Source organism: Pempheris klunzingeri, chromosome 19 (assembly GCF_042242105.1).
Source record: "Pempheris klunzingeri isolate RE-2024b chromosome 19, fPemKlu1.hap1, whole genome shotgun sequence".
Classification (NCBI taxonomy): domain Eukaryota; kingdom Metazoa; phylum Chordata; class Actinopteri; order Acropomatiformes; family Pempheridae; genus Pempheris; species Pempheris klunzingeri.
Genome location: NC_092030.1, coordinates 22,263,942 through 22,289,460, shown reverse-complemented (window position 1 = coordinate 22,289,460; position 25,519 = coordinate 22,263,942). Strand labels below are relative to the sequence as shown.

The following is a 25,519-nucleotide window of genomic DNA, read 5'->3' as shown; positions in this document are numbered from 1 at the left end:
AAGATAGACCCCCTCTCGAAATACATGAATAGTGTCGTTAGCGCACCTTGTATTTATATTTACAAAGTATTGAATCTGATTATGTTTACAGCACCGCAGTAACACATGTAATTGTCCAACAGTGTCTGTGTAAGTTCTCAACCGTCTTTAATCCACAGTAACATGCATAGCAATAATATACCGCGACAACTGGAAGATTAATTATGAATCGTCATAAAATGGCGCCGATTTAGCAAAGTGTAGAACCTGATTATTGTTGGCTTTAATTTGGGAAACTTATCGGAAACTTGTTGTTGCTAAACTAACACAAGTAAGGAAACAATGTAGCTACTAAAACGGTTAGCATCGCTAGCTAGTAGCTGGTAAACCGAAGACGGAAGTGATGGCGGATTTCTCTCTTGCTTCTGGTGATGCTGTTGCCAGTTTTGAAATGTGATGTTGGCCGAGCTACGGAAGCCGTTAGGTTACAACTGCTGCTGTTAAATCATTGAGGAGACGGACTTTATACGTTTATCCGGGCTGTTGTGGTTATAAGCTGTGTTTGTAGCGACGAGGGAGAAGATTTTAGGGAGTCCAGCTGTCAGGAGTAAGCTAGGCTAACTAGTTAGCCAACGCTGGTGACGGGTTCGGTGTTTGTCCTGTTTGTTAGCTCGTTGTGTCTCAGTGTCAGGATGGTTAGTTCACTGTCTGACACATAACAGACACACTGACCGTGTACATGTGTACATACTGTGTGTGTTTGACACGCAGCATCAGGCTGAAGCTGGACCGTGATGAATGCTGGGAAGCAAGAAATCAAAGTGAAGAGAGTTTCCTGCAGGAAGAGGTCAAGGGACAGCCTGAGGAGTCACCTGACACCAGCGAAGAAGAGAGGAGGTACCTGTCCACAGCAATGTCCCAAAGCCTGGAGGTGCAGCAGCATCATGTCTGATCTACCGGCTGTGGAGGTTTGTGAAGGTCCAAACATCCACACTCAGAAACATGACCAGTGATCAGTAAGGATGGTTTAAGGAAGGAACATTCACTCAGCTCAGCCTTTTAAATATGAATGTTTACTAGTTTTCTTCCTATTCATTATTATCATTTGTTTGCTCACAGCACACAGGAGCTGCTGCCTCCATCAGGTAGTCTGTGTTATTGTGTTGGATCTTAAAGTAAACCTTTAAAACTCCAAAGACACACAAACACACTGACTGATGGAGGCAGAGCAAACAGTAAAATCCCTGTTTTAGTGAATGTAGTCTGGTGTGTGTGCTGTTTGAGGTTAAACCAAAAGGATCTTCCAGGTCTCTCTCTGTAGGGATCCTTTCTCTGTAGGGATCCTTTCCATGATGAGACTGTTAGATTAACGGTGGTGTGTCTCGTTGGCAGTACTGCAGTGACAGTGAGGACCTGTTTGGGGACTATGACAGCATCCTGGAGGACAGCTCTCTCTTGGCAAAGCTGGATGATGCAGAACAAAACGAGAGGCAGCGTTCGGCTCACACCAACGCGGCCGAACAGCCGGACTTCACGGCTCTGCGGCCGTCTCAAGACGCCGTCAGGAAACAGTCCTGTGAGGACGTCCTCACTGACTCCATCCTGGACGGCCTCGGGGAGGAGGGCCTGCCGCCCAGCCAGCATCACTTTCAACAGCAAATTCACGAGCACGCAAAGAGGAGCAGGCTGCAGGACGGAGATCAAACCTCCACCCCCAGCAGGAGCCGAGAGGCCGGAGCGGACAGAAACATAGAGGATAAACACAAGAGACGAGCGACGGCGAGGAGGAGCGTGGCGGACCAGCTGAAGAGGACGATGCTCTGTAACGCTGCAGCGCCCTCCACCGTCTCACGAGCCGCCGTGTTGAAGGAGGCCGTGGTTTCTGAGGAGATCAGCGTCGCCCTGCAGGCCATGGAGACGGTGTCTGCCGAGACGACCGACCTCGGGCCGTTCTTCGGCCTCCCCACCAAAGTGAAGGAGCTCATGTACAAACTCCGAGGAATCAAGAGTTTATACGGTGATTCGCTGCCTGAGTCTGTGGAAACACTTCACTGCCCATGTAGAGCGGAAAAAAGATCCCCCACGTCAGTACGAGACCCTTTCCTCAAAGTAATGACTCCATATCACAAGACTGGAAGAGTCAAAGAAATATTCAGAAAGTTTCTCATTACTTTGAGATATTAAGATATTAACTTTAAGAATGATTCTCATTATAATGACCCGCAGGATCTTTTCTTTTCACTACGATGGCAGAAATGTGTTTCCATAGTTTTCTGTTGAAGCATCAAATACTTTAGTAACAGCTTTGATAATCATTTAATCACTAAAGTTACTTTAAAACCCCAAATGTTCACGTTTGCTGTGACGATGGACTGAAGCTCTTCTGTCTCTTGTTTGAACAAAACACGACACAAGAAGACGTCAATCTTTTTTCGGATTTGAGCCAGAATAGTTGTTTCCCCCTTTCCAGTCTTTATGCTAAGCTAGCTGTTAGCGTACATGTATTTAGTGTTCAGGTGTAGGAGGATTTCACTGAATCCCCGTACCTGTGTGTGTTGTGTTTGTTCTGCAGACTGGCAGCAGACGTGTCTGAACCTGGACTGCGTTCAGCAGAGGAAGAACCTGATCTACTCTCTTCCCACCAGCGGAGGGAAAACTCTGGTGGCAGAGATCCTCATCCTCAGGGAGCTGCTGTGCAGGAGGAAGGACTGTCTGTTCATCTTACCCTACATATCGCTGGTGCAGGAGAAGGTGCTGCCACCGAACACACAGCACAGTTAAACACAGCACCCAGTGGTGGCTTGTTCGCTCTTAGGTCTGTTTTTAGGAGAGCTCTGCACACGAGAACAAACCATCCGATGGAAAAGAGGCGTTCTTTATGTGTAACTTAAGAAAATCCTGGTTATCGGCATCATGTGTTACTTTATTTGGACCGTTGGCGCCATGATGCTGATCTCTATTCTGCACCTGCATCCTCACTAAAGCATCCAATAGTATATAAGTATAATATTTTTTATAGTTTGAGCTTTAATTTATGTCCACAGAGTGAGTTTGGTAGGCTGGACCATATGAGAAGAGTCATATATATAAAGTGGTGTCATCTGCATACAAATGTACAGTAAAATGTGGCATACATGACATTAACTGTGTGTATAGTGAATAGAAGAAGACCCAGAATGGAGCCCTGTGGGACACCTTTATTCACCTTCCAAGCACCTCTCTTGGTTATTTTGCAGGTTCGTGGGTTAGCAAGCTTCGGCCTGGAGCTGGACTTCATGGTGGAGGAGTACGCTGGCAGTAAGGGCAAGTTTCCTCCTGTGAAGAGAAGAAACAAGCAATCGCTGTACATCGCCACGATAGAGAAAGCCCACAGCCTCGTCAACTCTCTGATCGAGACCAGCAGGGTGGAAAACCTCGGGCTGGTGGTGGTCGATGAGGTACGAGCACACCTCCACTCTAATAAAAGGTGTTTTAGATGTGACGGTAAAGGTTTCCATATGTCTTCCATGTGCAGCTTCACATGTTGGGCGACGGCAGCAGAGGAGCTGTTATTGAAATGACTCTGGCCAAAGTTCTCTACACGAGCAGTAAGAGTTCTGGTTTCACTTCAGTCCGTTGGTCTTAGTAAATAAAGGGACAGTTCAGATTATCAGATGTGTGGTTCTATGAGTGTTCTACCAACATGGCGGCTGGAAGCAGCAGAAAAACAGATTTTAGCCTCGTAAATAAAGGCCCCAACATCGTTTTTAGTGGATGTTATATTTAGAACATTTTCACTGCTTTACTTCTCTGTCAGAGCCCTTTAGACAGGGAACTGAAAGCCACCAGACTCCATTAAGAAAAACAGTCATTTTATGAACTTCTGCTGTGATCAGTTTGTTTGTTTGTCTTATTGTGTGACTTTAGTGCTAAATTTCAGTTTTTGTCAATGGAGTCTGGTGGCTTTGAAGAGAGTAATCGATAATAAAGATAGTGATAATAGTGATTATATCACTCTCTTCAAAGCCACCAGACTCCATTGACAAAAACAGTAATTTAACACTAAAGTCACACAATAACACAAACAAACCAACCAATCAAGGCAGCAGTAGAGCAGCAGCTCCAGCGTTCTGTGAGCTAAAATTACTGTTTTTATCAGTGTAGTCTGGTGGTTTTCAGTTCCCCATCAGAGACAGAAAAGTAAAGCAGGACAAATATTCTAAATATAGCGCACACTTAAACTAGTGATTATTCTTTTTGAATTAGTACAGTAGATGGCGGACGGGTAACCGACTAGGGAGACGGACCACATCCAATAATCTGAACTGTCCCTTTAAAGCCTTCTGATCGAATCATTCTCGTCTTTGCTTTTCCAGAAACGACTCAGATTATTGGGATGAGCGCCACGCTGGGAAACATCAGAGACCTGCAGACGTTTCTGAGGGCTGAAAACTACACCAACGACTTCAGGCCTGTGAGTGGGCTGAAACGCAGCGCCGGCACGAAGCCCGGTGACCCCGTGCTTTCTGGATGCTCTCAGTAACTTAGTCCTCTGTTCAGGTGGAGCTGAAGGAGTTCGTCAAACTGAAGGACAACATCTATGAAGTGGACCCAAAGGAAGAGGAATGTTTTAGATTCTCACGTCATCTCAACGTCAAGGTGAGTCTCCTGTCCTCACACCGTCTGTCCAGTAGACACTCAGAGAGGGCGGCCTGAAGCACGAGGGATTCACATGGACAGTTCTCACCGTCGCTGTGGGACATTTGGGAACAAAAGGTGTTTGGATACAACCAAAGGTCGTCATCAGACACACAGCCTGACTGAGCCTGACAGGACCGAAAGTATGACCTGGTCTGACCTGGTCTGACCTGGTCTCTGATCTGGTCTCTGATCTGGTCTCTGTGACCCCCCTCAGTACTCCAGTGCGATGCAGAAGCTCGACCAGGACCACATCATCGCCCTGGTGACTGAAGTGATCCCGGCTCACTCCTGTCTGGTCTTCTGTCCCACCAAGAAGAACTGTGAGAACGTCGCCGGGATGATCTGCAAGTACCTGACAGAGTAAGTACCTGACAGAGTAAGTACCTGACAGAGTAAGTACCTGACAGAGTAAGTACCTGACAGAGTAAGTACCCCCTCCCCCCCGACTCTGACCCCCCCCGCCGACAGGAGACACTGACTCGGCGCTCTGGACTCTTTTCAGGGAGTTCCTGCGGCACAGGGAGGCGGAGAAGGCCGTCCTCCTCAGAGAGCTGAGGGGCAGCGGGAGCGGCTCGCTGTGCCCGGTGCTCCGGAGGACGGTGCCGTACGGCCTGGCCTACCACCACAGCGGGCTGACCTCCGAGGAGAGGAAGCTGCTGGAGGAGGCCTACTCCAGCGGGGTGCTCTGTCTCCTCACCTGCACCTCCACCCTGGCTGCAGGGGTCAACCTACCTGCCCGCAGGTTAGTCCTGATGCTCTGAGGGTCACTTCTGAAGCAGGAGGGGGCACATGAGGCCTCACTTAGAGAGAACCCTGTCTGTCCACACCCCTGAGGGACCGGTGTCTGAGGGACCGGTGTCTGAGGGACCGGTGTCTGAAGGACCGGTGTCTGAAGGACCGGTGTCTGAGGGACCGGTGTCTGAAGGACCGGTGTCTGAGGGACCGGTGTCTGAGGGACCGGTGTCTGAAGGACCGGTGTCTGAGGGACCGGTGTCTGAGGGACCGGTGTCTGAGGGACCGGTGTCTGAAGGACCGGTGTCTGAGGGACCGGTGTCTGAGGGACCGGTGTCTGAAGGACCGGTGTCTGAGGGACCGGTGTCTGAGGGACCGGTGTCTGAGGGACCGGTGTCTGAAAGACCGGTGTCTGAAGGACCGGTGTCTGAGGGACCGGTGTCTGAAGGACCGGTGTCTGAAGGACCGGTGTCTGAAGGACCGGTGTCTGAAAGACCGGTGTCTGAAGGACCGGTGTCTGAAAGACCGGTGTCTGAAGGACCGGTGTCTGAGGGACCAGTGTCTGAGGGACCGGTGGGGAGTGAAAGTGTCTCTGAGGGGATCCTTTCCATGATGGTGATCTAAAGGACCAGTTCCAACACTTTTAATACCCACCAGTCATTCAGACACCAGCACATGTAGAAATAGGACCCAGGGATGAAGGTGATGAAGGGATGAAGGTGATGAAGGTGATGAAGGGATGGAAGTGATGAAGGTGATGAAGGTGATGAAGTGATGGAAGTGATGAAGGTGATGAAAGTGATGAAGGTGATGAAGTGATGAAGGTCTGACCCCCGTGTCCTTGATTCAGAGTGATCCTGCGCTCGCCGTACGTGGCCACAGACTTCCTGAGGAGGAGCCAGTACAAGCAGATGGCGGGCCGGGCGGGTCGGGCCGGCATCGACTCTGTGGGGGAGAGCATCCTGATCCTGCAGGACAAGGACACAGAGATGGTGACTGAGGGGGGGGGGTCACACCAGGACGGCTCAGGGGCTGCTGGAGGTCCTGGGTCTGAACAGTTTGTGTTTTAGATAAAGAAATGAAATGAAGGATCTGAGGATGAGGTCTGACTTACCTGAGCAGAGAGGTGCTGCTGAGAATCTGCTCTGGTCTGGGCTAGTTAGACCTGGTCTGTCCCGGTCTGGGCTAGTTAGACCTGGTCTGTCCCGGTCTGGGTTAGGTAGACCTGGTCTGTCCCGGTCTGGGTTAGGTAGACCTGGTCTGTCCCGGTCTGGGCTAGTTAGACCTGGTCTGTCCCGGTCTGGGTTAGGTAGACCTGGTCTGTCCCGGTCTGGGCTAGTTAGACCTGGTCTGTCCCGGTCTGGGTTAGGTAGACCTGGTCTGTCCCGGTCTGGGTTAGTTAGACCTGGTCTTGTCCTGTTAACCTTTATTTAACCTGATCTAACTTGATTTAAAGGATCTGTTCTCTGCTTCAGGCTAGATCTCTGGTGTGCGCCCCGATGGAGAGCTGCTACAGCCACCTGATGCACGACGGAGGAAAAGGCCTCCTGAGCCTCATCCTGTCGCTCATCGGACTAAACGTAAGCCCCGTTAGTTTTCTGTGTTTTATTCCCAGCATGCAGTCTGAAAGGCCTTAGAAGTAGTAAACAGGGTCCAGGTCTGCGTGGGGAGCTCCTAGATACTTGTTAGAGCAGGCTGTCACACTTCCTGTGGTTGTGCCGGCTCCTCTGGTCAAACCGAGGCGGGCGGCCCGGCGTGTCCCCAAGCTGATTGGCCGGCGTGTCGGTTGCAGATCGCCTCGTCGGTGGAGCAGGTGAAGGAGTTCCTGAGCGGGACGCTGCTGTGGGTGCAGCGGGAGGAGCTGTGTGTGCAGAGGAGCCTGTGGGAGGAGGTGCAGGAGTGTGTGGACGTCCTGAAGGACAAAGACCTCGTCACCGTCGGCGCCGCCCACACGCTGCAGGTCACCAGGCTGGGAAAGGCCACGTACAAAGGTAGAGCATCCTTCATCACTGGAGACCCCCAGCTGGTCCACAGCTGGTCCACAGCTGTAGATGTGAGGAGGACTGACGAATGAATAAATAAACGAGGATAAAGAGTCTCTTTCATCGTTAAACTTTTACTCAGAGACATTTTGAACTTTCTCGTTAACTTTTGTCTGTTTGGTTTCGAGTCGTCTGTGTGATGGTCTGTGACGTTCATGGTCCCCTGAGGATGAACTACTCACTTAGTGCATGTTAGCATGCTAATGTTAGCATGCTGATGTTAGCATGCTAATGTTAGCATGTCTTCCAGTCCGCTCTTTGATCTACAAACTGTAAATATAAAACACAAGTAGAAAACCCTCAGCTGTTCATCAGATAAACAGACTGATTGGATGATATTTATTTCTACCTTGTGCAGCTCGTCAGATCTGTTTCATATTTGCTGACTGTTTCTGCCCCCCCCCCCCCAGGCTCGGTGGATCTGACCCACAGCGGCGTGCTGTACGACGACCTGTCCAGAGGCCTGGAGGCTCTGCTGCTCAACAGCTTCCTGCACCTGCTCTACCTGGTCACCCCGTACGACCTGGTGTCTCAGTGCAAACCTGACTGGATGACGTTCTTCACTCAGGTAAACACTCTCTGTGAGGCACGCCGCCGCCGCCGCCGCCACCGCCACCGCTGCTCTACCTGTCTGTGCTCGCCGTAACCCTCTGCTCCTCCTGTCCTGCTGCAGTTCAGCCTGCTGTCGGCCGCAGAGCAGAAGATGTCCACCGCTGTGGGCGTGTCGGAGAGCTTCGTGGCCAGAAAGGCTGCAGGACAGACGGTGAAGAAGGTGAGAGGATGGAGCAGGAGGAGGAGGAGGAGGAGGTGGTGGAGCAGGAGGAGGAGCAGGAGGAGGTGGTGGAGGAGCAGGAGGTGGAGGAGAGGAGGAGGAGGAAGAGGAGGGAGGAGGAGCAGGGAGGATGGAGGAGGAGCAGGGAGGATGGAAGTGGAGGAGGAGCAGGAGGAGGTGGTGGAGGAGGAGCAGGAGGAGGAGCAGGAGGAGGAGGTGGTGGAGGAGGAGGAGCAGGAGGAGGTGGTGGAGGAGGTGGAGGAGCAGGAGGAGGAGGAGGTGGAGCAGGAGGAGGAGCAGGAGGAGGTGGTGGAGGAGCAGGAGGTGGAGGAGGAAGAGGAGGGAGGAGGAGCAGGGAGGATGGAGGAGGAGCAGGGAGGATGGAAGTGGAGGAGGAGCAGGAGGAGGTGGTGGAGGAGGAGCAGGAGGAGGAGCAGGAGGAGGAAGTGGTGGAGGAGCAGGAGGAGGAGGAGCAGGAGGAGGAGGTGGTGGAGGAGGAGCAGGAGGAGGAGGAGCAGGAGGAGGAGGAGGAGGTGGTGGAGGAGGAGCAGGAGGACTTTGAGTTAAATCTTGTTACTTTAGCAGGATCCACAGTGTTGTGACATCAGAGCAGTAGCACATGAGTTGATTCATCAGTCACATGACCTGGTCGTCCGTCACGTCTCTCTGTGGCTCATGGCGTCGTCTCTCTGTGCGTCAGGCCGTGAACATGGCGGCGGCTCGGCGGATGTATCTGGCTCTGGTGCTGTTTTCCGTCCTGAAGGAGACGGACCTGTGGAGCGTCGCCGAGCGGTTCCGTCTGAGCCGAGGCTTCGTCCAGACGCTGCTCGGCTCCTCGGCGGCCTTCTGCTCCTGCGTGCTGCACTTCTCAGAGGTACCGCCGCCCCCCGGCTGCTCTCAGGTCAGTTAGAGCCGCTCGCTGCTCGGTCCTGATCCCGTGTGTCTGAACAGGAGCTGGAGGAGTTCTGGCCGTTCAGGGCTCTGCTGGCCGAGCTGACCAGGAGGCTGAGCTACTGCGTGAAGGCGGAGCTCATCCCTCTGATGGAGGTGGCGGGGGTCATGGAGGTCAGTCACACACACACACACACACACACACACACACACACACACACACACACGTGTCTGAGCAGGAAGTCGCCCCAACTGGCCCAGAACTCCTCATTGCAGCCCCTAAATCATCCTGTGGAGGATCCAGTTGTTGGTTCATCAGTCTGTTGGTGTTGTGGTGCTGTTGAATGGAGCTGAAGGGCAGACAGACTTCTCTACGTCTTACCTGAATGACCCTTGACCCCACAGACATGGAGCTCATGTTGAATCCTTCAGAGTAACTTCCTCCTCCAGAGGACGTCATCATCTGTGACGTCCCTCCAGAATAAAGCTCCAGACACCAGCTGAGAAAACACCCTAAACATTCCTGTATGTTCTGATCCTCCTGAATCGTCCTCCAGAGAAAACAAACGTTTCTTCACTGTGGTTCTGTTTGTTTTCAGTCCCGAGCGAAGCAGCTTTATAACGCCGGCTATAAAACACTGACTCACCTGGCCAACGCCGACCCTGCAGTTCTCTGCAAGACTTTAGAAAACCTCTACAAGAAACAAGCCAACCAGATAGTGGCCTCCGCTAAGGTGAGCGTTTACCTGTCCTCATTGGTTTTAAAGGGGTGTGTGTATATTTTTGTATACATGACTGATAGGTACTAAAAGTGTTGGAATTGGTCTCCTCTTTGGCTGTCATCCCTACAGAGAGAGACCTGGAAGATCCTTTTGGTTTAACCACAAACAGCACACACACCAGACTACATTCACTAAAACAGGGATTTTAGAGAACAGGACACAGGAGCTGCTGCTCTGCTGACACCTTGATCTGTTTGTTTGTTTGTGTTATTGTGTGAGTTTGGTGTTTTAAAATGTTGGTTAAGAACTAACAGTGTTTGTCTAACACAAAGAAACTAACCAGTCAAGGCAGCAGCTCCTGTGTCCTGTTCTCTAAAACCCCTGTTTTAGTGAATGTAGTCTGGTGTGTGTGCTGTTTGTGGTTAAACCAAAAGGATCTTCCAGGTCTCTCTCTGTAGGGATCCTTTCCATGATGCTGTCACACACTTAGAATAACACTCTGAGCCTGTCAGTGGATCAAACAAGCTCTTTTAGTGGACCTACTGTGATCAGGTGCAGTTGTCCCAAAGGATCACGTTGCAGCCATTGCAGCCCGTTTGGTGTCTGCTGGCTGAGGTGATCTACTGGACCAGTTCCAACACTTTTACTACCTACCAGTCACTCACACACCAGGAAGTGGACTCAGAGGGACCAGGTTAAAGTTACTGGGGTTGTCCTTACAGTGGGGGTGTTACCGTGCTGCTGAACATGTATTAACCGTCTGTGTGGGTCAGATGACGTCTCTCTGTGTTCCAGATGCTGCTGAATGAAAAAGCTGCAGCTCTTCAGGAGGAAGTGGACGAGCTGCTCACGACACCTTCAGACCTGCCGGCACCTTTAGAGCCGGAACAACTCGTCTGAATTCATTTTTACTGAGAAGTTTTATTCTCTTTATCTTCGTTTTTATTGTATTTGTCTACATCTCATTAAAATAATGAACCACGAGGACTCCGCTGGGTTCTTTATGATCCTGTAGCTCAGAGTTGAGGCTGCCAACAGGTCCTGGAATTCCTGGAAAGTCATGGAGTTAAGAAGAAGTGTGTTCCAGAAGTTAAGGGGAAGTTAAGACATTTCTCTGTGGTGTTTCTGCTGAAGCTTACATCCTGTTTCATGTGACTTTTATACGTCACCGTCATCTGTTGGTCATCTTTTGAAATGATGGAGAGTCCTGGAAGAGTCAGTGAAGTGTACATCTGACCCTGAAGAACAACTTCATGATATTCTAGCTTCAATCATTTTCTTCCTCTGGTCTTTACCTGTTCTGTCTCTGTGAACTGGAGTGAGCTGCATGAGAAGGTGCTCAGGTGAAGTCCTCACCTTTCCCCCAGTGTCAGTACGAAAGTTAAAGAGTAAAGTGACATCAGTCTTTAATGACTTGATCTCCTGCAGGAGCTGTAATCAGTTAGTTCTGATCAATCTGAGCCTGTGAGGGAACAGACAGCTGTCCTACAGGAGGTGTACTTAGTGACCCGGGTCTGATCCGGATCTGGTGTGAACAGCGGTGAGGACGCGGAGCAGGAAGCGTCTCTTCCTGTCGGAGCTCCAGGCTGCACACATGAAGTCCTCCGCGGCGCTGCGGGCTCTGCTCCCGCTCCCGGTCCTGGTCCTGTCCCTGCTCTGGTGCCGGACCGACGGAGTCCACATCGGAGCCCCGGATCAGAACAGCTCCCACGGGTGGGGCCGCGCGGTGCGGGCGGACCTGTCCTCGGTGCTCCACCGGGTGGACCTGCGCTTTCTGTCCGTCACCATCGACGCCAGCCTGGCTGCAGAGGAGAGGTTCCTGCTGCTGCTGGGGTGAGACGGTGTGGGGGGGGGGCACTGAGTGCTGCAGCTGCTGCTGGACTGGAGGTTTGATCCTGGTAGAGTTAATGTGCTCAAACTTCCCTTTAAATCCTGGGAAATCCTCTCAGCTCTGACTGGTGGGGTGTTAGTACCCCCAGACCCTGGAAGTCAGTCAGATAATCAGTCAGATAATCAGCCAGATAATCAGCCAGATAATCAGTCAGATAATCAGTCAGATAATCAGCCAGATAATCAGTCAGATAATCAGCCAGATAATCGATGCTGAGCTTCATTCAGGCTGTTTTCTTCCTCTCTGTGTTTCTACTGCACTGAAGCCCATCTCTGCTCCTGAGGTGGAAACATGTCCTCTAAGTCTTTATAGTGACAAACTTTCTCTGCATGTGGTCAGATGTTCTCTGAGACATGAGATGTGACGGCTCTTTGTGGTTAAACAAAAGGTTTTCTGCCAAACTGGCTGCAGTGGCTGTTTTATTTTTATTTTTATTCTTGTTTTAGCCACTGACAGGCTCAGATTGTTATTCTAAGTGGACACACCAGACTCCATTCATTAAAATAGTGATTTTAGCTCACAGAACACAGGAGCTGCTGGTCTGCTGCTGACTTGATCAGTTAGTTAGTTTGTGTTATTGTGTGACTTTGGTGTTTTACAGGGTCAGTTTGGATCCAGTACAATATCTGTGTGACACACAATAACACAAACACACTGACTGATGGAGGCAGCAGCTCCTGTGTCCTGTTCTCTAAAATCCCTGTTTTAGTGAATGTAGTCTGGTGTGTGTGCTGTTTGTGGTTAAACCAAAAGGATCTTCCAGGTCTCTCTCTGTAGGGATCCTTTCCATGATGCTGTCACACACTTAGAATAACACTCTGAGCCAGGTCTATCTCTGTATCTCTACATATTGATAATATTGATTATGAATTAATTGTTTGTTGTTTGTCCTCTCCAGCTCCACAAAGATAAGGACGTTGGCACGAGCCTTGACTCCAGCTTACCTGAGATTTGGGGGGACGAGACAAGACTTCATGGTGTTCAGCCCTCGGAGGCGTCTTCAGCCGGACTCAGACGTCACACCAGGTCTCAGGACTCTGAATGTTTGTGAGCTTCTTAGAGCAGCTGTTTGTCAAACAGTCTAACACATTAGTTCATGCGTCCATCTAGATAATTTATTATGAATGATCTGTTAGATTATTAGATGAACGCTCTCAGTGCTCGGTTAGTCAGACGAACAGCAGGATTCATCCAGAGCGCTTCAGTCCAGTCTGAGCTCTCGGGTCACTGTGGTGGTTTCTTCTGCATGTTAATGTAAAACACTGAGTTATGATGTCAACCTATGACATAAATAAGATTCGCTCCTCTTGTCTGTCGTCGTCAGAGCCGTCCTGCGATAAACTGGAGCTTCCCTCGTGGCTGGAGGACCGGCTGAAGAAGGACTGGACCCGACAACAAGTCATCCTGATGAAAGAAGACCTGCAGAGGAAGTACAGAAGAGTCAAGTTCACAGGTACCAGACTTCCACTGAGTCGTAGTTTTGTGTGGCGTCCCTGCTGGCTGACATTTTAACGGTCAAACGTAGAGGATCATGTGGCGATCAGGCCGTTCAGACTGGTCTTCTTGATCAGGTGTTCCACCAGGCTCAACGCTTGGACCACTGCTTTTTAATGTACATGCACCTCTTTGGAAACATCTTGTTTTGGAGAGTGAAGGTTCACAGTTGGTCGAACTTCAGATTTGTTTTTTTGTGCAGTACTCCATTTCTGTTTTGCTTCCCTAACCTGAGCTAACCAGCTTAACTAGCTGACTTAACGATGTCTAACGGTGTTTAATGATGAGTCACCAGTTGCTATCATCATAGCACATGCTGTTCTCCTCCAGCGTAGATAATCAATACATATATTGTCATTTAATCCAAAAATAGATCATTGGGAGAAAATCCCAGATTTGTATGCCAGGTGCTGTGGTGCTATACTAAATAAACTTTACTTACTTAAGTATTTTTGGTGATTAATAAATGATTTATCAAATATATTCCTGATTAATGTTCCCTCATGTTGAGTTTTAAACGATGTGTAATGACATTTTACCAAAATATTACAACTCTTATTTGGTTAGTTGGCTTTAAATGTATTAATGTTAGCCATGTTAGCCATGTTAGCTAGCTCTAATATTAGCTTTAGGTGCATCGCGCAACAGGACGAGAGAAACTTCTACATGACTTTGGTGCGACAGTCTGACAGCAGCAGCTTTGGGAAACGAAAGTCGTGCACAAAAGAAATCTGACTGTTCACTGAAAATAACGTTCTATGCAGACGATACACTGCTGTACATTTCTACACACGAGTCAGTAAAATGTGTTGGTATCATCAGTCGTTGGTGGATGTCTGAAGCTCCGTCACAGTAAATATAAGACATGACCTTCATCTGATTATTGTCTGCCTCATCCTGTATAACCACGGCTGCTCGTTGTCTCCCTCCTGTGACAGAGGACACCGTCGACCTGCTGCACTCCTTCACCGCCTGCTCGGGGATGGATCTGATCTTTGGCCTCAACGCTCTGCTCAGGACGGCCGACAACGCCTGGAACAGCAGCAACGCCCGCCTGCTGCTGCAGTACTGTGAGTCCAAACAGTACCGGATGTCCTGGGAGCTCGGCAACGGTACGCTAACCGCTAACACCAGGAGGCTGATCGGTGATGTCACAGAGAGACGCTGAGATTCACAGAGCATGAATCGGCTGATGTTTTGATAATTGATTCATCGTGTGCATAAATGTAAGAAGTGTTGTTTGGTCGTCACCACGATGGAGGTTTGATGTTTTACAAACTGAACAGTTAGTCGTGAAAATAATCAGCACATTGATTGGTGATAGAGATGATTGTTAATTACAGCTGTAGTCAACAAATTGGACGACTTCAGGCCCTCGTAACTCTTCAAGAACACACGGCTGTGTGTGTGTGTGTGTGTGTGTGTGTGTGTGTGTGTGTGTGTGTGTGTGTGTGTGTGTGTGTGTGTGTGTGTGTGTGTGTGTGTGTGGTGTGAAGCTGCAGTAATACTGAAACTCTACAGTCTCTTATCTGAGGCTTGACTTCCATGTGTTCATGAGACGTGAGGCGTTTATCACCTCGCTGCACACACAGGAAGTGGTCTCGTGCTGTTTGATCTGCTGGGAAACTGTTTGTTCTGCGATCGGTGGTTTTGTGTTCCCGCCACACAGAAAAGGCCTCAGAGAGCTCTGCGTCAGAGGTGGAAACAGTCTGACGGCGAGTGTTTGTCTGCAGAGCCAAACAGCTATGAGAAGAAGGCGGGGATTCGAGTGGACGGATATCAGCTCGGTCAGGACTTCGGGCGTCTCAGAGAGATGATGTCAGAGTCCAGATTTTACCGCGGCGCCGGGCTGTACGGGCCGGACGTGGGCCAGCCGCGAGACCACCGCACGGACCTGCTGGAGGGGTGAGAGGTCACGGTGTCACTGCTGTCCACAGTCACTTAAAGGAGCAATCTGATATTTTTAAACCCAGGCCCCAGTTTAGCATGTTTTGGGTTCAAATGGACTAGTTTTAGTCACTAGTCACTCAGATGGTTTGGTTTGACCACAAACAGCCGTTACATCGCTCTCTGCACACACACCAGACTACATTCACTAAAACAGGGGTTTTACTCAGGAGCTGCTGGTGACTTTGGTGCATTAAAGGCTGAGTTTGGATCCATGACAACATCTGTATAACTCACAGTAACACAAACAAGCAGATCAGTTCAGGCAGCAGCAGCTCCACTGTTCTGCTGTGTCAAATGTTGGGAATGTAGTCGGGTGTGTTTTTGCTGTTTGTGGTGAAATCCCTACACCTCTTAACACACAACCTTCAAAACAAGCAGGAAACACTGGAAGAAGTGGGGGCCTGATGGGGGGGGGCAGGGAGATAAACATCAGGAGTCTCATGAATCATTCTTGTTCCTACAAAGAAGAATTCCTGTAAATAGGCTCCTCCCTTTAGATAAATGTGAATCTTTGTGCAGACATGTCAGAGTTTGTGTGTTAAACGTGATGAAAAGCAGCTGATTCTGTTCTGTAACTGAATCACAGTCACAGTCACATGCTGTATGAGCGATTGAATTACTGGGATAATTTCTCTAGAACAGGAAGTCATTGTTAACATTTCACAACTGACGACTCATCATTTGTGTTGTTGCTGTAGGTTCCTGCAGAGTGGAGCTGCAGCGGTGAACGCCTGTACCTGGCACCAGTGAGTCTACCTTCTCTTTAAAGGATAAGTCCACTGTTTCTCCCCCATGATCCTCTGTGTCCACATCCTGGTGTGTGAGTGACTGGTAGGTAGTAAAAGTGTTGGAACTGATCCAGTAGATCACCTCAGCCAGCAGCCACCAAACCGGCTGCAATGGCTGCAACGTGATCCTTTGGGACAACTGCACCTGATCACAGTAGGTCCACTAAAAGAGCTTGTTTGATCCACTGACAGGCTCAGAGTGTTATTCTAAGTGTGTGACAGCATCATGGAAAGGATCCCTACAGAGAGAGACCTGGAAGATCCTTTTGGTTTAACCACAAACAGCACACACACCAGACTACATTCACTAAAACAGGGATTTTAGAGAACAGGACACAGGAGCTGCTGCTCTGCTGCTGCCTCCATCAGTCAGTGTGTTTGTGTTGTTTAGTGATTTTGGTGTTTTAAAGACTTATTTAGTAGCTGAAGTAACTCTTTAAAACTCCAAAGTCACAGCAGCAGACCAGCATCTCCTGTGTTTTATGAGCTAAAATCCCTGTTTTAGTGAATGTAGTCTGGTGTGTGTGTAGAAGGCTGTTTGTGGACCTACTCTGGTCAGGTGCACACCTTTCTGTACCTACTAGTCATGCAGACACCATCAGGTTGATGTGCTGATGAGAGCGTCTGATGAACTGCCTGCTTGCTGTTTCCTAGTTACTATGTGAACGGCAGAGACACGTCCCTGGAGGATTTCCTGGATCCGGAGGTTCTGGACACTCTGGCTGTGAAGACCAAAGAAGTCCTGGAGGTAATAAGGATGGGGGGTCGAGGTGGACGGACACGAGGACGCCGCCGTGTTTGACTCGTGTGATGTTTCCCGTCTTGGTTCAGAAGGTGCAGCCGGTGTCTCCGGGGAAGCCGGTGTGGCTGGGGGAGACGAGCTCGGCCTACGGAGGGGGGGCCGTCGGTCTGTCGGACACGTTTGCAGCAGGATTCATGTGAGTTTAGAGTGTGGTGGTGGGGGTCAGGACCAGACTGGGGGTCCAGAGAGTTCAGATAGAGCTCAACTGATGAACATGACCCAGCATCTGTTTCTGTCAGTGATCATTTAGTCTTTAATGTTTACTGATTACCCAGCAGCCCCGGGCACATGACCCAAGTGTGTCATCATGAGCGCTTTTCAGAGGAACGAGACGGAAATGGTCCAGTCACAGAGGATAGAAACATATAATATATAAATAATACTGTTGTTAACATGTTATTAACATGTTTCAGCGTTAATAACACGTTGGCATCATTAGCATACGTGTTATAGTTATTAAGGTGTGTTTAGTGTTGTTAGCATGTGTTTAGTGTTGTTAGCACGTGTTTAGTGTTGTTAGCACGTGTTTAGTGTTGTTAGCACGTGTTTAGTGTTGTTAGCACGTTTAGTGTTGTTAGCACGTGTTTAGTGTTGTTAGCACGTGTTTAGTGTTGTTAGCACGTGTTTAGTGTTGTTAGCACGTGTTTAGTGTTGTTAGCACGTTTAGTGTTGTTAGCACGTATTTAGTGTTGTTAGCACATGTTTAGTGTTGTTAGCACGTTTAGTGTTGTTAGCACGTGTTTAGTGTTGTTAGCACGTGTTTAGTGTTGTTAGCACGTGTTTAGTGTTGTTAGCACGTGTTTAGTGTTGTTAGCACGTTTAGTGTTGTTAGCACGTGTTTAGTGTTGTTAGCACGTGTTTAGTGTTGTTAGCACGTATTTAGTGTTGTTAGCACGTGTTTAGTGTTGTTAGCACGTTTAGTGTTGTTAGCATGTGTTTAGTGTTGTTAGCACGTGTTTAGTGTTGTTAGCACATGTTTAGTGTTGTTAGCACGTGTTTAGTGTTGTTAGCACATGTTTCAGACTTGGACTGTGTGCTGTCCACAGGTGGTTGGATAAGCTCGGCCTGGCAGCCAGACTCGGCCTGGACTTGGTGATGAGGCAGGTCTTCATCGGGTCTGGGAGTTATCACCTGGTGGACGACAACCTGGATCCTCTTCCTGTGAGACTTTAATGTGTTATTTAGCTCTGTTAGCTCTGTTAGCCTAACCTAGCCTAGCATCACCGACCTTTACAACTGGCGTTGGGGGGGCTCGTGCTCTCTTCAAACACACCAGACTCCATTGACAAAAACAGTCATTCTTCCTCACAGAGCCCAGGAGCTGCTGCTCTGCCTCTGCCTCAGTCTGGTAGTTAGTGTGTGTTGTTGTGTGACTTTGGTGTTTTAAAGAGTTTCTTCAGCTACGAAATAACTCTTTAAAACACCAAAGTCACAGCAACTCCACACAGCAACTCCTGTGTTCTGTGATCTTAAATTATGGTTTTCGTCAATGGAGTCTGGTAAATGTCTGTTTTGAGAAGTGACTCTGCCAGCGTTATTTCCTCCAACATGTAAAATGTGTTTGGAGACAAATCTCTGAACTTCCTTCACACAGAGTTAAAGCAAACAGTCTGAACTCTTCCTCCAGCGCTGCTTCTCTCTTGTCTGAGCTCTGACTGAGCCCCCTGTCTTCTCTCAGGACTATTGGCTGTCTGTCCTCTATAAGCGGCTCGTGGGGCCGGAGGTTTTGAAGATCGAAGCTTCTCCCAGCTCTACTCTCAGAAGAAGAGTGCGGCTGTATCTGCACTGTGCAAACACTCGGAGGTACCGCAGCTTCTAGATCACACCTCCAGTCAGTCTAACGTGTCCTCTGACTCGTCCACCGCCGTCTTTGTGTCTGCAGTTACAGCCGCGGCGCCGTCACACTGATGTCCATGAACCTGAGCGAGAGGCCGGCTGGGATCTCCGTCCCCGCGCTCGTCTCCTCCGGCACAGTGGAGGCTTTTGTTCTGGAGTCCGACCCGCCGGGGGAGGAGGGACTCACTTCCAGGTGCCCGTCAATACACCCATTTATCCCCGAGTGGGCCTGAGCTCGCCGCCGCTGCTCCTGTCACGTGAAAAGTCACGTTTTGTCTCTTAGTTTTAACGTGAGAGCTTCTCAGAGGAAGTCAGAGGCAAAAGTGTGACATGAATTCAGAGTTTCATCAGTTTCCTCATGTAGTTTGTTTGGATTCATGAAATCCACAGCAGGTCGACATTAAAGGAGCATTACGCTGAGATAATAATAATATAATAATGGGCTGTTTCCTTGTTGCTCAGTCTTACTGAACAGTAGAACACACAGCGACTTTGTTCTCATACATTTGTAACTTTAATCTCAGAGATTATTCAAGATTATTATAAAGCTCGTGTTTTTCTGCAGGTCAGTGAAGCTGAACGGAGACGTGTTGAAGATGGTGGACGATGAAACTCTTCCTGACCTGTCAGGACGCCGCCTGCCTCCGGCCGAGCGCCTGCAGCTTCCTCCCTTCTCTCTGGCCTTCTTCGTCTTTAGAGACGCCGGAGCTGCGGCCTGCCGTCGCTGACCTCGCCGACGCGCCAACAACATCTGCGTCAGTGAGGCCGCCCCACATTGCCCACTGCACACAGGCCGCCATCGCTGCCCAGCTGGCAGCTGCTCGTCACTGGACCAACATGAAGTCACGTGACCTGAGACAGGAAATGGACTTGGTGCTGTGGTGTTTTTCCTTTAATGGATGCTGGAGTTTATTGTTCCTGGAAAAATACTGTCTGCTGTGGTAATAAAGTTTATTTCTAACTCCGTCACATGAAGCTTTCCGCTCCGTCAGAAACCCTAAAATCACTGCTCTAAATGAAGTCCTTCAGGCCTCAGAAGTGTGACAGCTGCTAACATGCTAAAGATTAGCGTTAAGCACCTAAAAACATTCATGTCGGAGCTGGAAGGACTGTGAACGGATGAAAACCTAAAACTGTTTTGGAATAACATTTGTCTTTCACTTCATGTCGATCTTTGAATATTAAAGCGACTCACTGAAATATTAAAACGTAGTGTTGCTTTACTCTTTACGACAAAAGTGAACTCGTGTTTACGACCTGGGAAGTCGTCTCACCACACGTTTAGCAAGCAGCTAACTTCATATCAACACTTCCTCCAACATGAAGTTACTAAGAAAAACTCTGTACGACTAAAATCACAATATATTATATTAACCTCCTTCAGTGTTTCTGAACTCTTCCTTCTGACATCCTGAAACGAGGCAGCGCTCAGAGTTTATATTCAGTTAAATACGACAAACTGCGACTTTCTTGACCTGCAGTTTTATTTCAGGTTTTATTGTTGCCGTTGCCTCACAAAAACCTTTATTAAATATCTACAAACACTCTACTGCTGTAAATGGAACTTCTGAATCTGGAGGAAAAGTCGTAGCCGTTCATCCTCTGGGGAACATGAACGTCTGAATTAAACTCTCAGTAGTTGTTGACATATTTCAGTCTCATCAAAATCAAACTCACCGTCACATTTTCTGTCTTTTTTAATTCTTTATTTGACTCTAAAGACAAACGAGCGTTGAAGACGATGATGCTTCTCAACCAAACTTCAGCAGAAAAGAGTTTGTTTTAAGAGGCGTCACTCCTCCTGCTCCTCCCCGTGTGTGATGATGTTACACAGAGATTTATAATCCAGGTTTCCTGCAGCGTCGATGTTGGACGACTGGAACATCTGCTTCACCTGAGAATGAACACGTTCATCCATCCATCCATCCATCCATCCATCATCCATCCATCCATCCATCATCCATCCATCCATCCATCCATCCATCCATCCATCCATCCATCCATCCATCCATCCATCCATCCATCATCCATCCATCCATCCATCATCCATCCATCCATCCATCCATCCATCCATCATCCATCCATCCATCCATCCATCCATCCATCCATCCATTAATATCACAGGCAAGTTACTAATGTAACCATGGTTCTATGATCTCTGGATGGTCGCCACAGACTTTCATAAATACATTCACTGAGTACTTTTTGAAGTACTTGAGTATTTCCTTTCTATGCTGCTTGATACTTCTCCTCCTTTACATCTCAAGGAGAAACTTTTCACTGCACTACGTTTAGTCACTTTACAGTGTGAGTACTTTTACTTTGGGGACTTTAAGTACATTTTGATGCTGATTCTTTTGAACTGAGTGTTTCAACTTCTTTCACCAGTTTTCTACAAATGAGTTTCAGGATTTTTAAATAAGAAGATGATGAAAGGCAGCAGATAGATGAGTAATAATCCCAGAAAAAACTCTTTGACTTTGTGAGATTAAAGTCGTAGATTTCTGAGAAAAACACTTAAAGTTTGAGAGAAAAAACGAATTATTTTTTAAATGTTTTTATTATAAGACATTATAGTAAAATATCTGAGCCTTTTTTTCTTGTGATCTTTTAAATCCAGAGTTTTTTCAGAATATTACTGACTGTTTTTGTCCTAAAATGTCCTGATACACTGTTGGTTTAAGATTTGATCCTTGAATCGACAAAATTCATGAAATGAGTTGATTTCCGTTGAAAAGACAGAAATTACTTCACACAAGTGTTTGATAAGGTGATGAACTAAAGGTGTTAAAAGCTAAAGTTTGAGCAGGAAGCAGCAGCACATGGATCGGTGCAGCTGGCCGACTGTTTACCTCCTCGGCTGTGAACTTGTCTGCTTGTGTCGTCAGGAGTTTCTGTAATCTGAGCAAAAACAGAAGAACACAAGGTTTAAATTTCTGTTTGCAGCAGAAGTTTGTGACGTTTGTAGATCTGCAGACTCACTCGTCTCTGTGAATGAAGCCTTTGGCGTCAGGGTCGAACATTTTGAAGGCGTTTAAGATGGCGTCCTCAGGGTCGGTGCCTGCACACGAGGACAGACAGACTGAACGTTTGACAGCAGCTCAGGTGTTAACGTCCTCTGCAGACGCCACAGAAGCTGATTAGTAACGTGAGGCTTTTAACAGGTTCTAGAAGATGTTCCAGATAAAACATGGCTGACTGTTTCTGTCCTCTCCTGCAGTGTGAACACGAGGAGCTGATTGGTTGATGGAGATAAACAACAGGTGGAGTCATTAAGGCACCACAGAAGAAGAAGAAGAAGTGTGCTGACGTGAGGAAGATCGCAGCCTCGTCATCGCTGAACGACGCTCCAGAAGAAAATACTCAAGTATGTCGTTTTTCATCTTTAAAAGTGTTGGAACTGGTCCAGTAGATCACCTCAGCCAGCAGCCACCAAACGGGCTGCAATGGCTGCAACGTGATCCTTTGGGACAACTGCACCTGATCACAGTAGGTCCACTAAAAGAGCTTGTTTTAGCCACAAACAGCGACACCAGACTCCATTCACAAAAACAGGAAATTTGACCTGGCAGAACACAGGAGTGACTGATTTACTGCTGCCTCAATCACTTAGTGTGTTTGTGCTATTATGTGTTACACAAAGACTGAGTTGGATCCAGACTAATCCTTTAAAACACAAACATCACATCGCAACACAAACAAACTAAGTGATGGAGGCAGCAGCAGAGCAGCAATCTGTTCTCTAAAATCCCTGTTTTAGTGAATGTAGTCTGGTGTGTGTGCTGTTTGTGGTTAAACCAAAAGGATCTTCCAGGTCTCTCTCTGTAGGGATCCTTTCCATGATGCTGTCACACACTTAGAATAACACTCTGAGCCTGTCAGTGGATCAAACAAGCTCTTTTAGTGGACCTACTGTGATCAGGTGCAGTTGTCCCAAAGGATCACGTTGCAGCCATTGCAGCCCGTTTGGTGTCTGCTGGCTGAGGTGATCTACTGGACCAGTTCCAACACTTTTACTACCTACCTACCACTCACACACCAGGATGTGAGCAGAGAAACAGTGAAATGACCCTTAAATGTTGGCTCTTTAAGGTTCTCACCGTGCAGCTTCTCTCCGAACAGGTTGAGGAACATGGTGAAGTTAATGGGCCCCGTGGCTTCTTTCAGCATGTCCTCCAGTTCATTGTCCTTCACGTTGAGTTTACCTGGAACAGCACACACACACACACACACACACACACACGTCACGCTAATGCTACATCTGAAGGAAGGAGGTCTTGAAGTCTTGAAGTGGTACGAACCCAGAGAGGCGTACGTGTCCTTCAGATCCTCCTTATCGATGAATCCGTCCCGGTTCTGGTCGATGAGTGTGAACGCCTGAACAGTGAGAGTGAAGCGAACACGTGTGAGCGCTGGATGAAACCGTTAAACGTGCTCAAACGTGATGACGTCACCTCTTTGAACTCCTGGATCTGAGTCTGCTCGAACATGGAGAACACGTTGGACGAGGCCCTCTGAGCTCTTTTGGCGCCGCCCTCCTTCTTCTTGGTCTTTCTGCTCGCCTGCAGAAACAGAGACGTCCCGTCAGTGTTGTTGTTCCTGATCATTTTGTCCATCAAAGGTCAGAACATGTTCATGGACCTCAAGAGGCAGGAGGTCACTGATCTGCTGAAGGACTGACTGTCTGCTTTTTGGTCTCGATCGAGTTAAAGACGCTGAAAACTTAAAATCTGAAGAGTTCAGAACAGCCAAGAAAAACACTCTGAATTTCTCAGATTAGATTAAAAAATGAGATTCTGACGTTATCAAGTCAAATTTTTGTGACTTTGGAAAAATATTCCTCTTTGTCAGGATTTAGTTTTTTACTGTTAAAGTAAAGATGTTTTCTATAATTTACAACTTTGATCTCAGAAATTCAGAAGGTTTTTCTTGGATTATCTGGGATTATTGAAACCATCTGAAATATAATAATACTATATATACTGAAGGAAAGTAGGAACAGAAAAGTTTAGAAACATTTAAAACACATTAAATTAAAAGTAGAAGCACAGGTGATTTTAAATGTGTCCTCTGATTATTACTGATTCTTTCTATCTTCACTGCTTCAGAATAAACTTTAGAAAAACTAACTAAACATTCTGCCTCCAGATTTCTGATCCTGGAAAGGAAACTCACTTAATTCTGTTTTGTTAGAATAAACATTCCTCTCTTTCAGATTGTGGTTTGAATATAAACTCTTTATTTCAGTCGTATCATCACCTCACTGTGCAGAATCAGTATTTCAGCCACAGCTCCTCCGTCTGTTTATTGATTATAGTGGATACACAGTTCTTTCTCCTCCTGTTACACTCTTTGTCTCCTAGTTTATTGTTTTCTACTGATGCTCTACTTTTGCTCCTGGAAACACTGGAAACGTCCCTGCTGCTAATAACAGAACATCTAATCTGATGTGATCTGATGTGATCTGATGTGATCTAATGTGTCTGTTCTGCCGTAGAACAGTAGCAACAGAAGAGTAAGGACACCAGGGTGGTGAACCGGAGGAGAAAAGAGTACGTTACCATCTCTGCTGCTCTGCTGCTCCTCAGATGCTCCTGCAGTGAGTCTGGTGATTCAGGAGCACAGGGTTTAAATACAGCAGCTGTCTGGGGGGGTGATGATGGTCTGGATGAGGACGGGCCTTCGGGGACGAGCCGGGGTCGAGGTGGGACCCCCCCGGCCCGCGGAGTTCCCCTTACATGGGCAGGATGTTTGGTAAAACCCTCTCGGTCCTCTGGAGGCCCGACAACTGCTGCTGCTGCTGGTCCGAACCTTTTACAGGGTTTCTATTTGTAGTTCACCTCCAGAGACGAGGACGTGAGGACGTCCCTCTGTAACCATTCAGAAGCTTTTATTAAGAGAGAAAATCAGACCTTCACTTCCACTTTACCCCTCTGACCTCTGACCTCTGACCTCTGACCTCTGAACGCTGCTGCTGCTTCTTCTGGTGACTCTGGAGCCTCCACTGGTGCTTCTGTCCTCATTGAGGCTCCGTAGACCTCCACCACTAACCACTAACTTTTTTACTCAACGGACCCCTTTGAAAATGGCTCTGCTCGTTATTTAGCCCCCCCCCCTGTGTTATTTAGCCCCCTTGGTGACCAGCTGGGCTGATATGGTTGGTACCTTTTTAAACTTCTGGTTTTTTGAAGCCGGTTTGAAATTCATCAGGAGCCGTCGTCATGGCAACAAGTCCTCAAACACGAGCGGCTTGTCAGCTGAACATGAAGTCTTATTTTTCTCACATTAAAAAGTTTCATCGTGTTGATGTAAAAGCTGTCAAATGAATGAATGAACGGCTGTAAATCCTGCTCACTGATTGGTCCGTCTCACTGTCAGTCATCCAATCAGTGACCCTGCTGCTCCTCATGAACATGAGCTGGGCCGCGTCCCATTCCTCTTATCAGGAAATGAGCCTGTAATGAGTTGACTGAAGAAGTCCTTAAACATCCACGAATATAAAGAGATCAATCACAAAGTAAATGTTAATGTGACCACCAGCCCTGTCTGGTCTTAGATACAGAGAAGATACAATACAAAACACCAAAATACAACCAACCAAAGAAATGTCAACCTATTTATATTTTTGTATATATTTTCTTACATATATTCTTTGTACATACCTTTCCAATGTTAATACCCCCCCAGTACAGTTTTTGCACTAAAGTTTATTCCATCGTTCTTTTGCACTATTCTGTATTTTGCACCTTCCGTTGTTTGCACTGTTCATGAGAGCTGCTGTTTCTCATTTAGATTCCGTTGTGCTTCTTGCACAATGACAATAAAGGAATTCTGATTCTGATTCTGATTCTGAAGAGAAGAAGAAGTAAAGTTTCTGAATATTCAACATGTCCTACAGAATGTGTGTCTGCTGCAGGCCGCTCAGTGTCCACATGGTGGC

General features: G+C 47.9%; 3 protein-coding genes across 5 annotated transcripts; 2 read left to right on the top strand and 1 right to left on the bottom strand.

Annotated features, from left to right (window-relative positions):
* The first annotated feature begins 689 nt into the window (after positions 1-689).
* helq (helicase, POLQ like) lies at positions 690-10,805 on the top strand. 3 transcript variants are annotated; one of them, XR_011585684.1, is made up of 18 exons: positions 690-947; positions 1,372-1,996; positions 2,552-2,730; positions 3,216-3,416; positions 3,494-3,566; positions 4,335-4,432; positions 4,519-4,617; positions 4,874-5,019; positions 5,162-5,401; positions 6,242-6,383; positions 6,867-6,971; positions 7,184-7,382; positions 7,844-8,001; positions 8,107-8,205; positions 8,906-9,079; positions 9,157-9,270; positions 9,502-9,621; positions 9,696-9,816. XR_011585684.1 is itself a non-coding variant. In XM_070850575.1 (18 exons), the coding sequence occupies exons 1-18, from the start codon at positions 774-776 to the stop codon at positions 10,716-10,718; spliced, it is 3,066 nt and encodes a 1,021-aa protein (XP_070706676.1). In that variant the 5' UTR covers positions 690-773; the 3' UTR covers positions 10,719-10,805. The 3 variants fall into 3 exon arrangements, 2 of the variants coding, with proteins under 2 accessions (XP_070706676.1, XP_070706677.1); XM_070850575.1 differs by lacking the exon at positions 9,502-9,621 and adding an exon at positions 10,614-10,805 and having other exon boundaries at positions 9,696-9,830; XM_070850576.1 differs by lacking the exon at positions 9,502-9,621 and adding an exon at positions 10,592-10,805 and having other exon boundaries at positions 9,696-9,830.
* Positions 10,806-11,402: 597 nt separating this feature from the next.
* Positions 11,403-19,787, top strand: hpse (heparanase). Its single transcript, XM_070850618.1, has 12 exons — positions 11,403-11,651; positions 12,608-12,735; positions 13,034-13,162; positions 14,142-14,315; positions 14,937-15,108; positions 15,852-15,899; positions 16,596-16,689; positions 16,773-16,879; positions 17,790-17,904; positions 18,422-18,546; positions 18,626-18,772; positions 19,145-19,787. The coding sequence occupies exons 1-12, from the start codon at positions 11,413-11,415 to the stop codon at positions 19,305-19,307; spliced, it is 1,641 nt and encodes a 546-aa protein (XP_070706719.1). The 5' UTR covers positions 11,403-11,412; the 3' UTR covers positions 19,308-19,787.
* A 584-nt stretch (positions 19,788-20,371) lies between these two features.
* On the bottom strand, positions 20,372-24,390 carry LOC139218523 (myosin light chain 5-like). The gene is made up of 7 exons (XM_070850112.1): positions 24,141-24,390; positions 23,034-23,141; positions 22,881-22,956; positions 22,680-22,784; positions 21,562-21,640; positions 21,432-21,480; positions 20,372-20,473 (listed from the first exon to the last, which is right to left on the bottom strand). The coding sequence occupies exons 1-7, from the start codon at positions 24,141-24,143 to the stop codon at positions 20,372-20,374; spliced, it is 522 nt and encodes a 173-aa protein (XP_070706213.1). The 5' UTR covers positions 24,144-24,390.
* Positions 24,391-25,519: the final 1,129 nt, after the last annotated feature.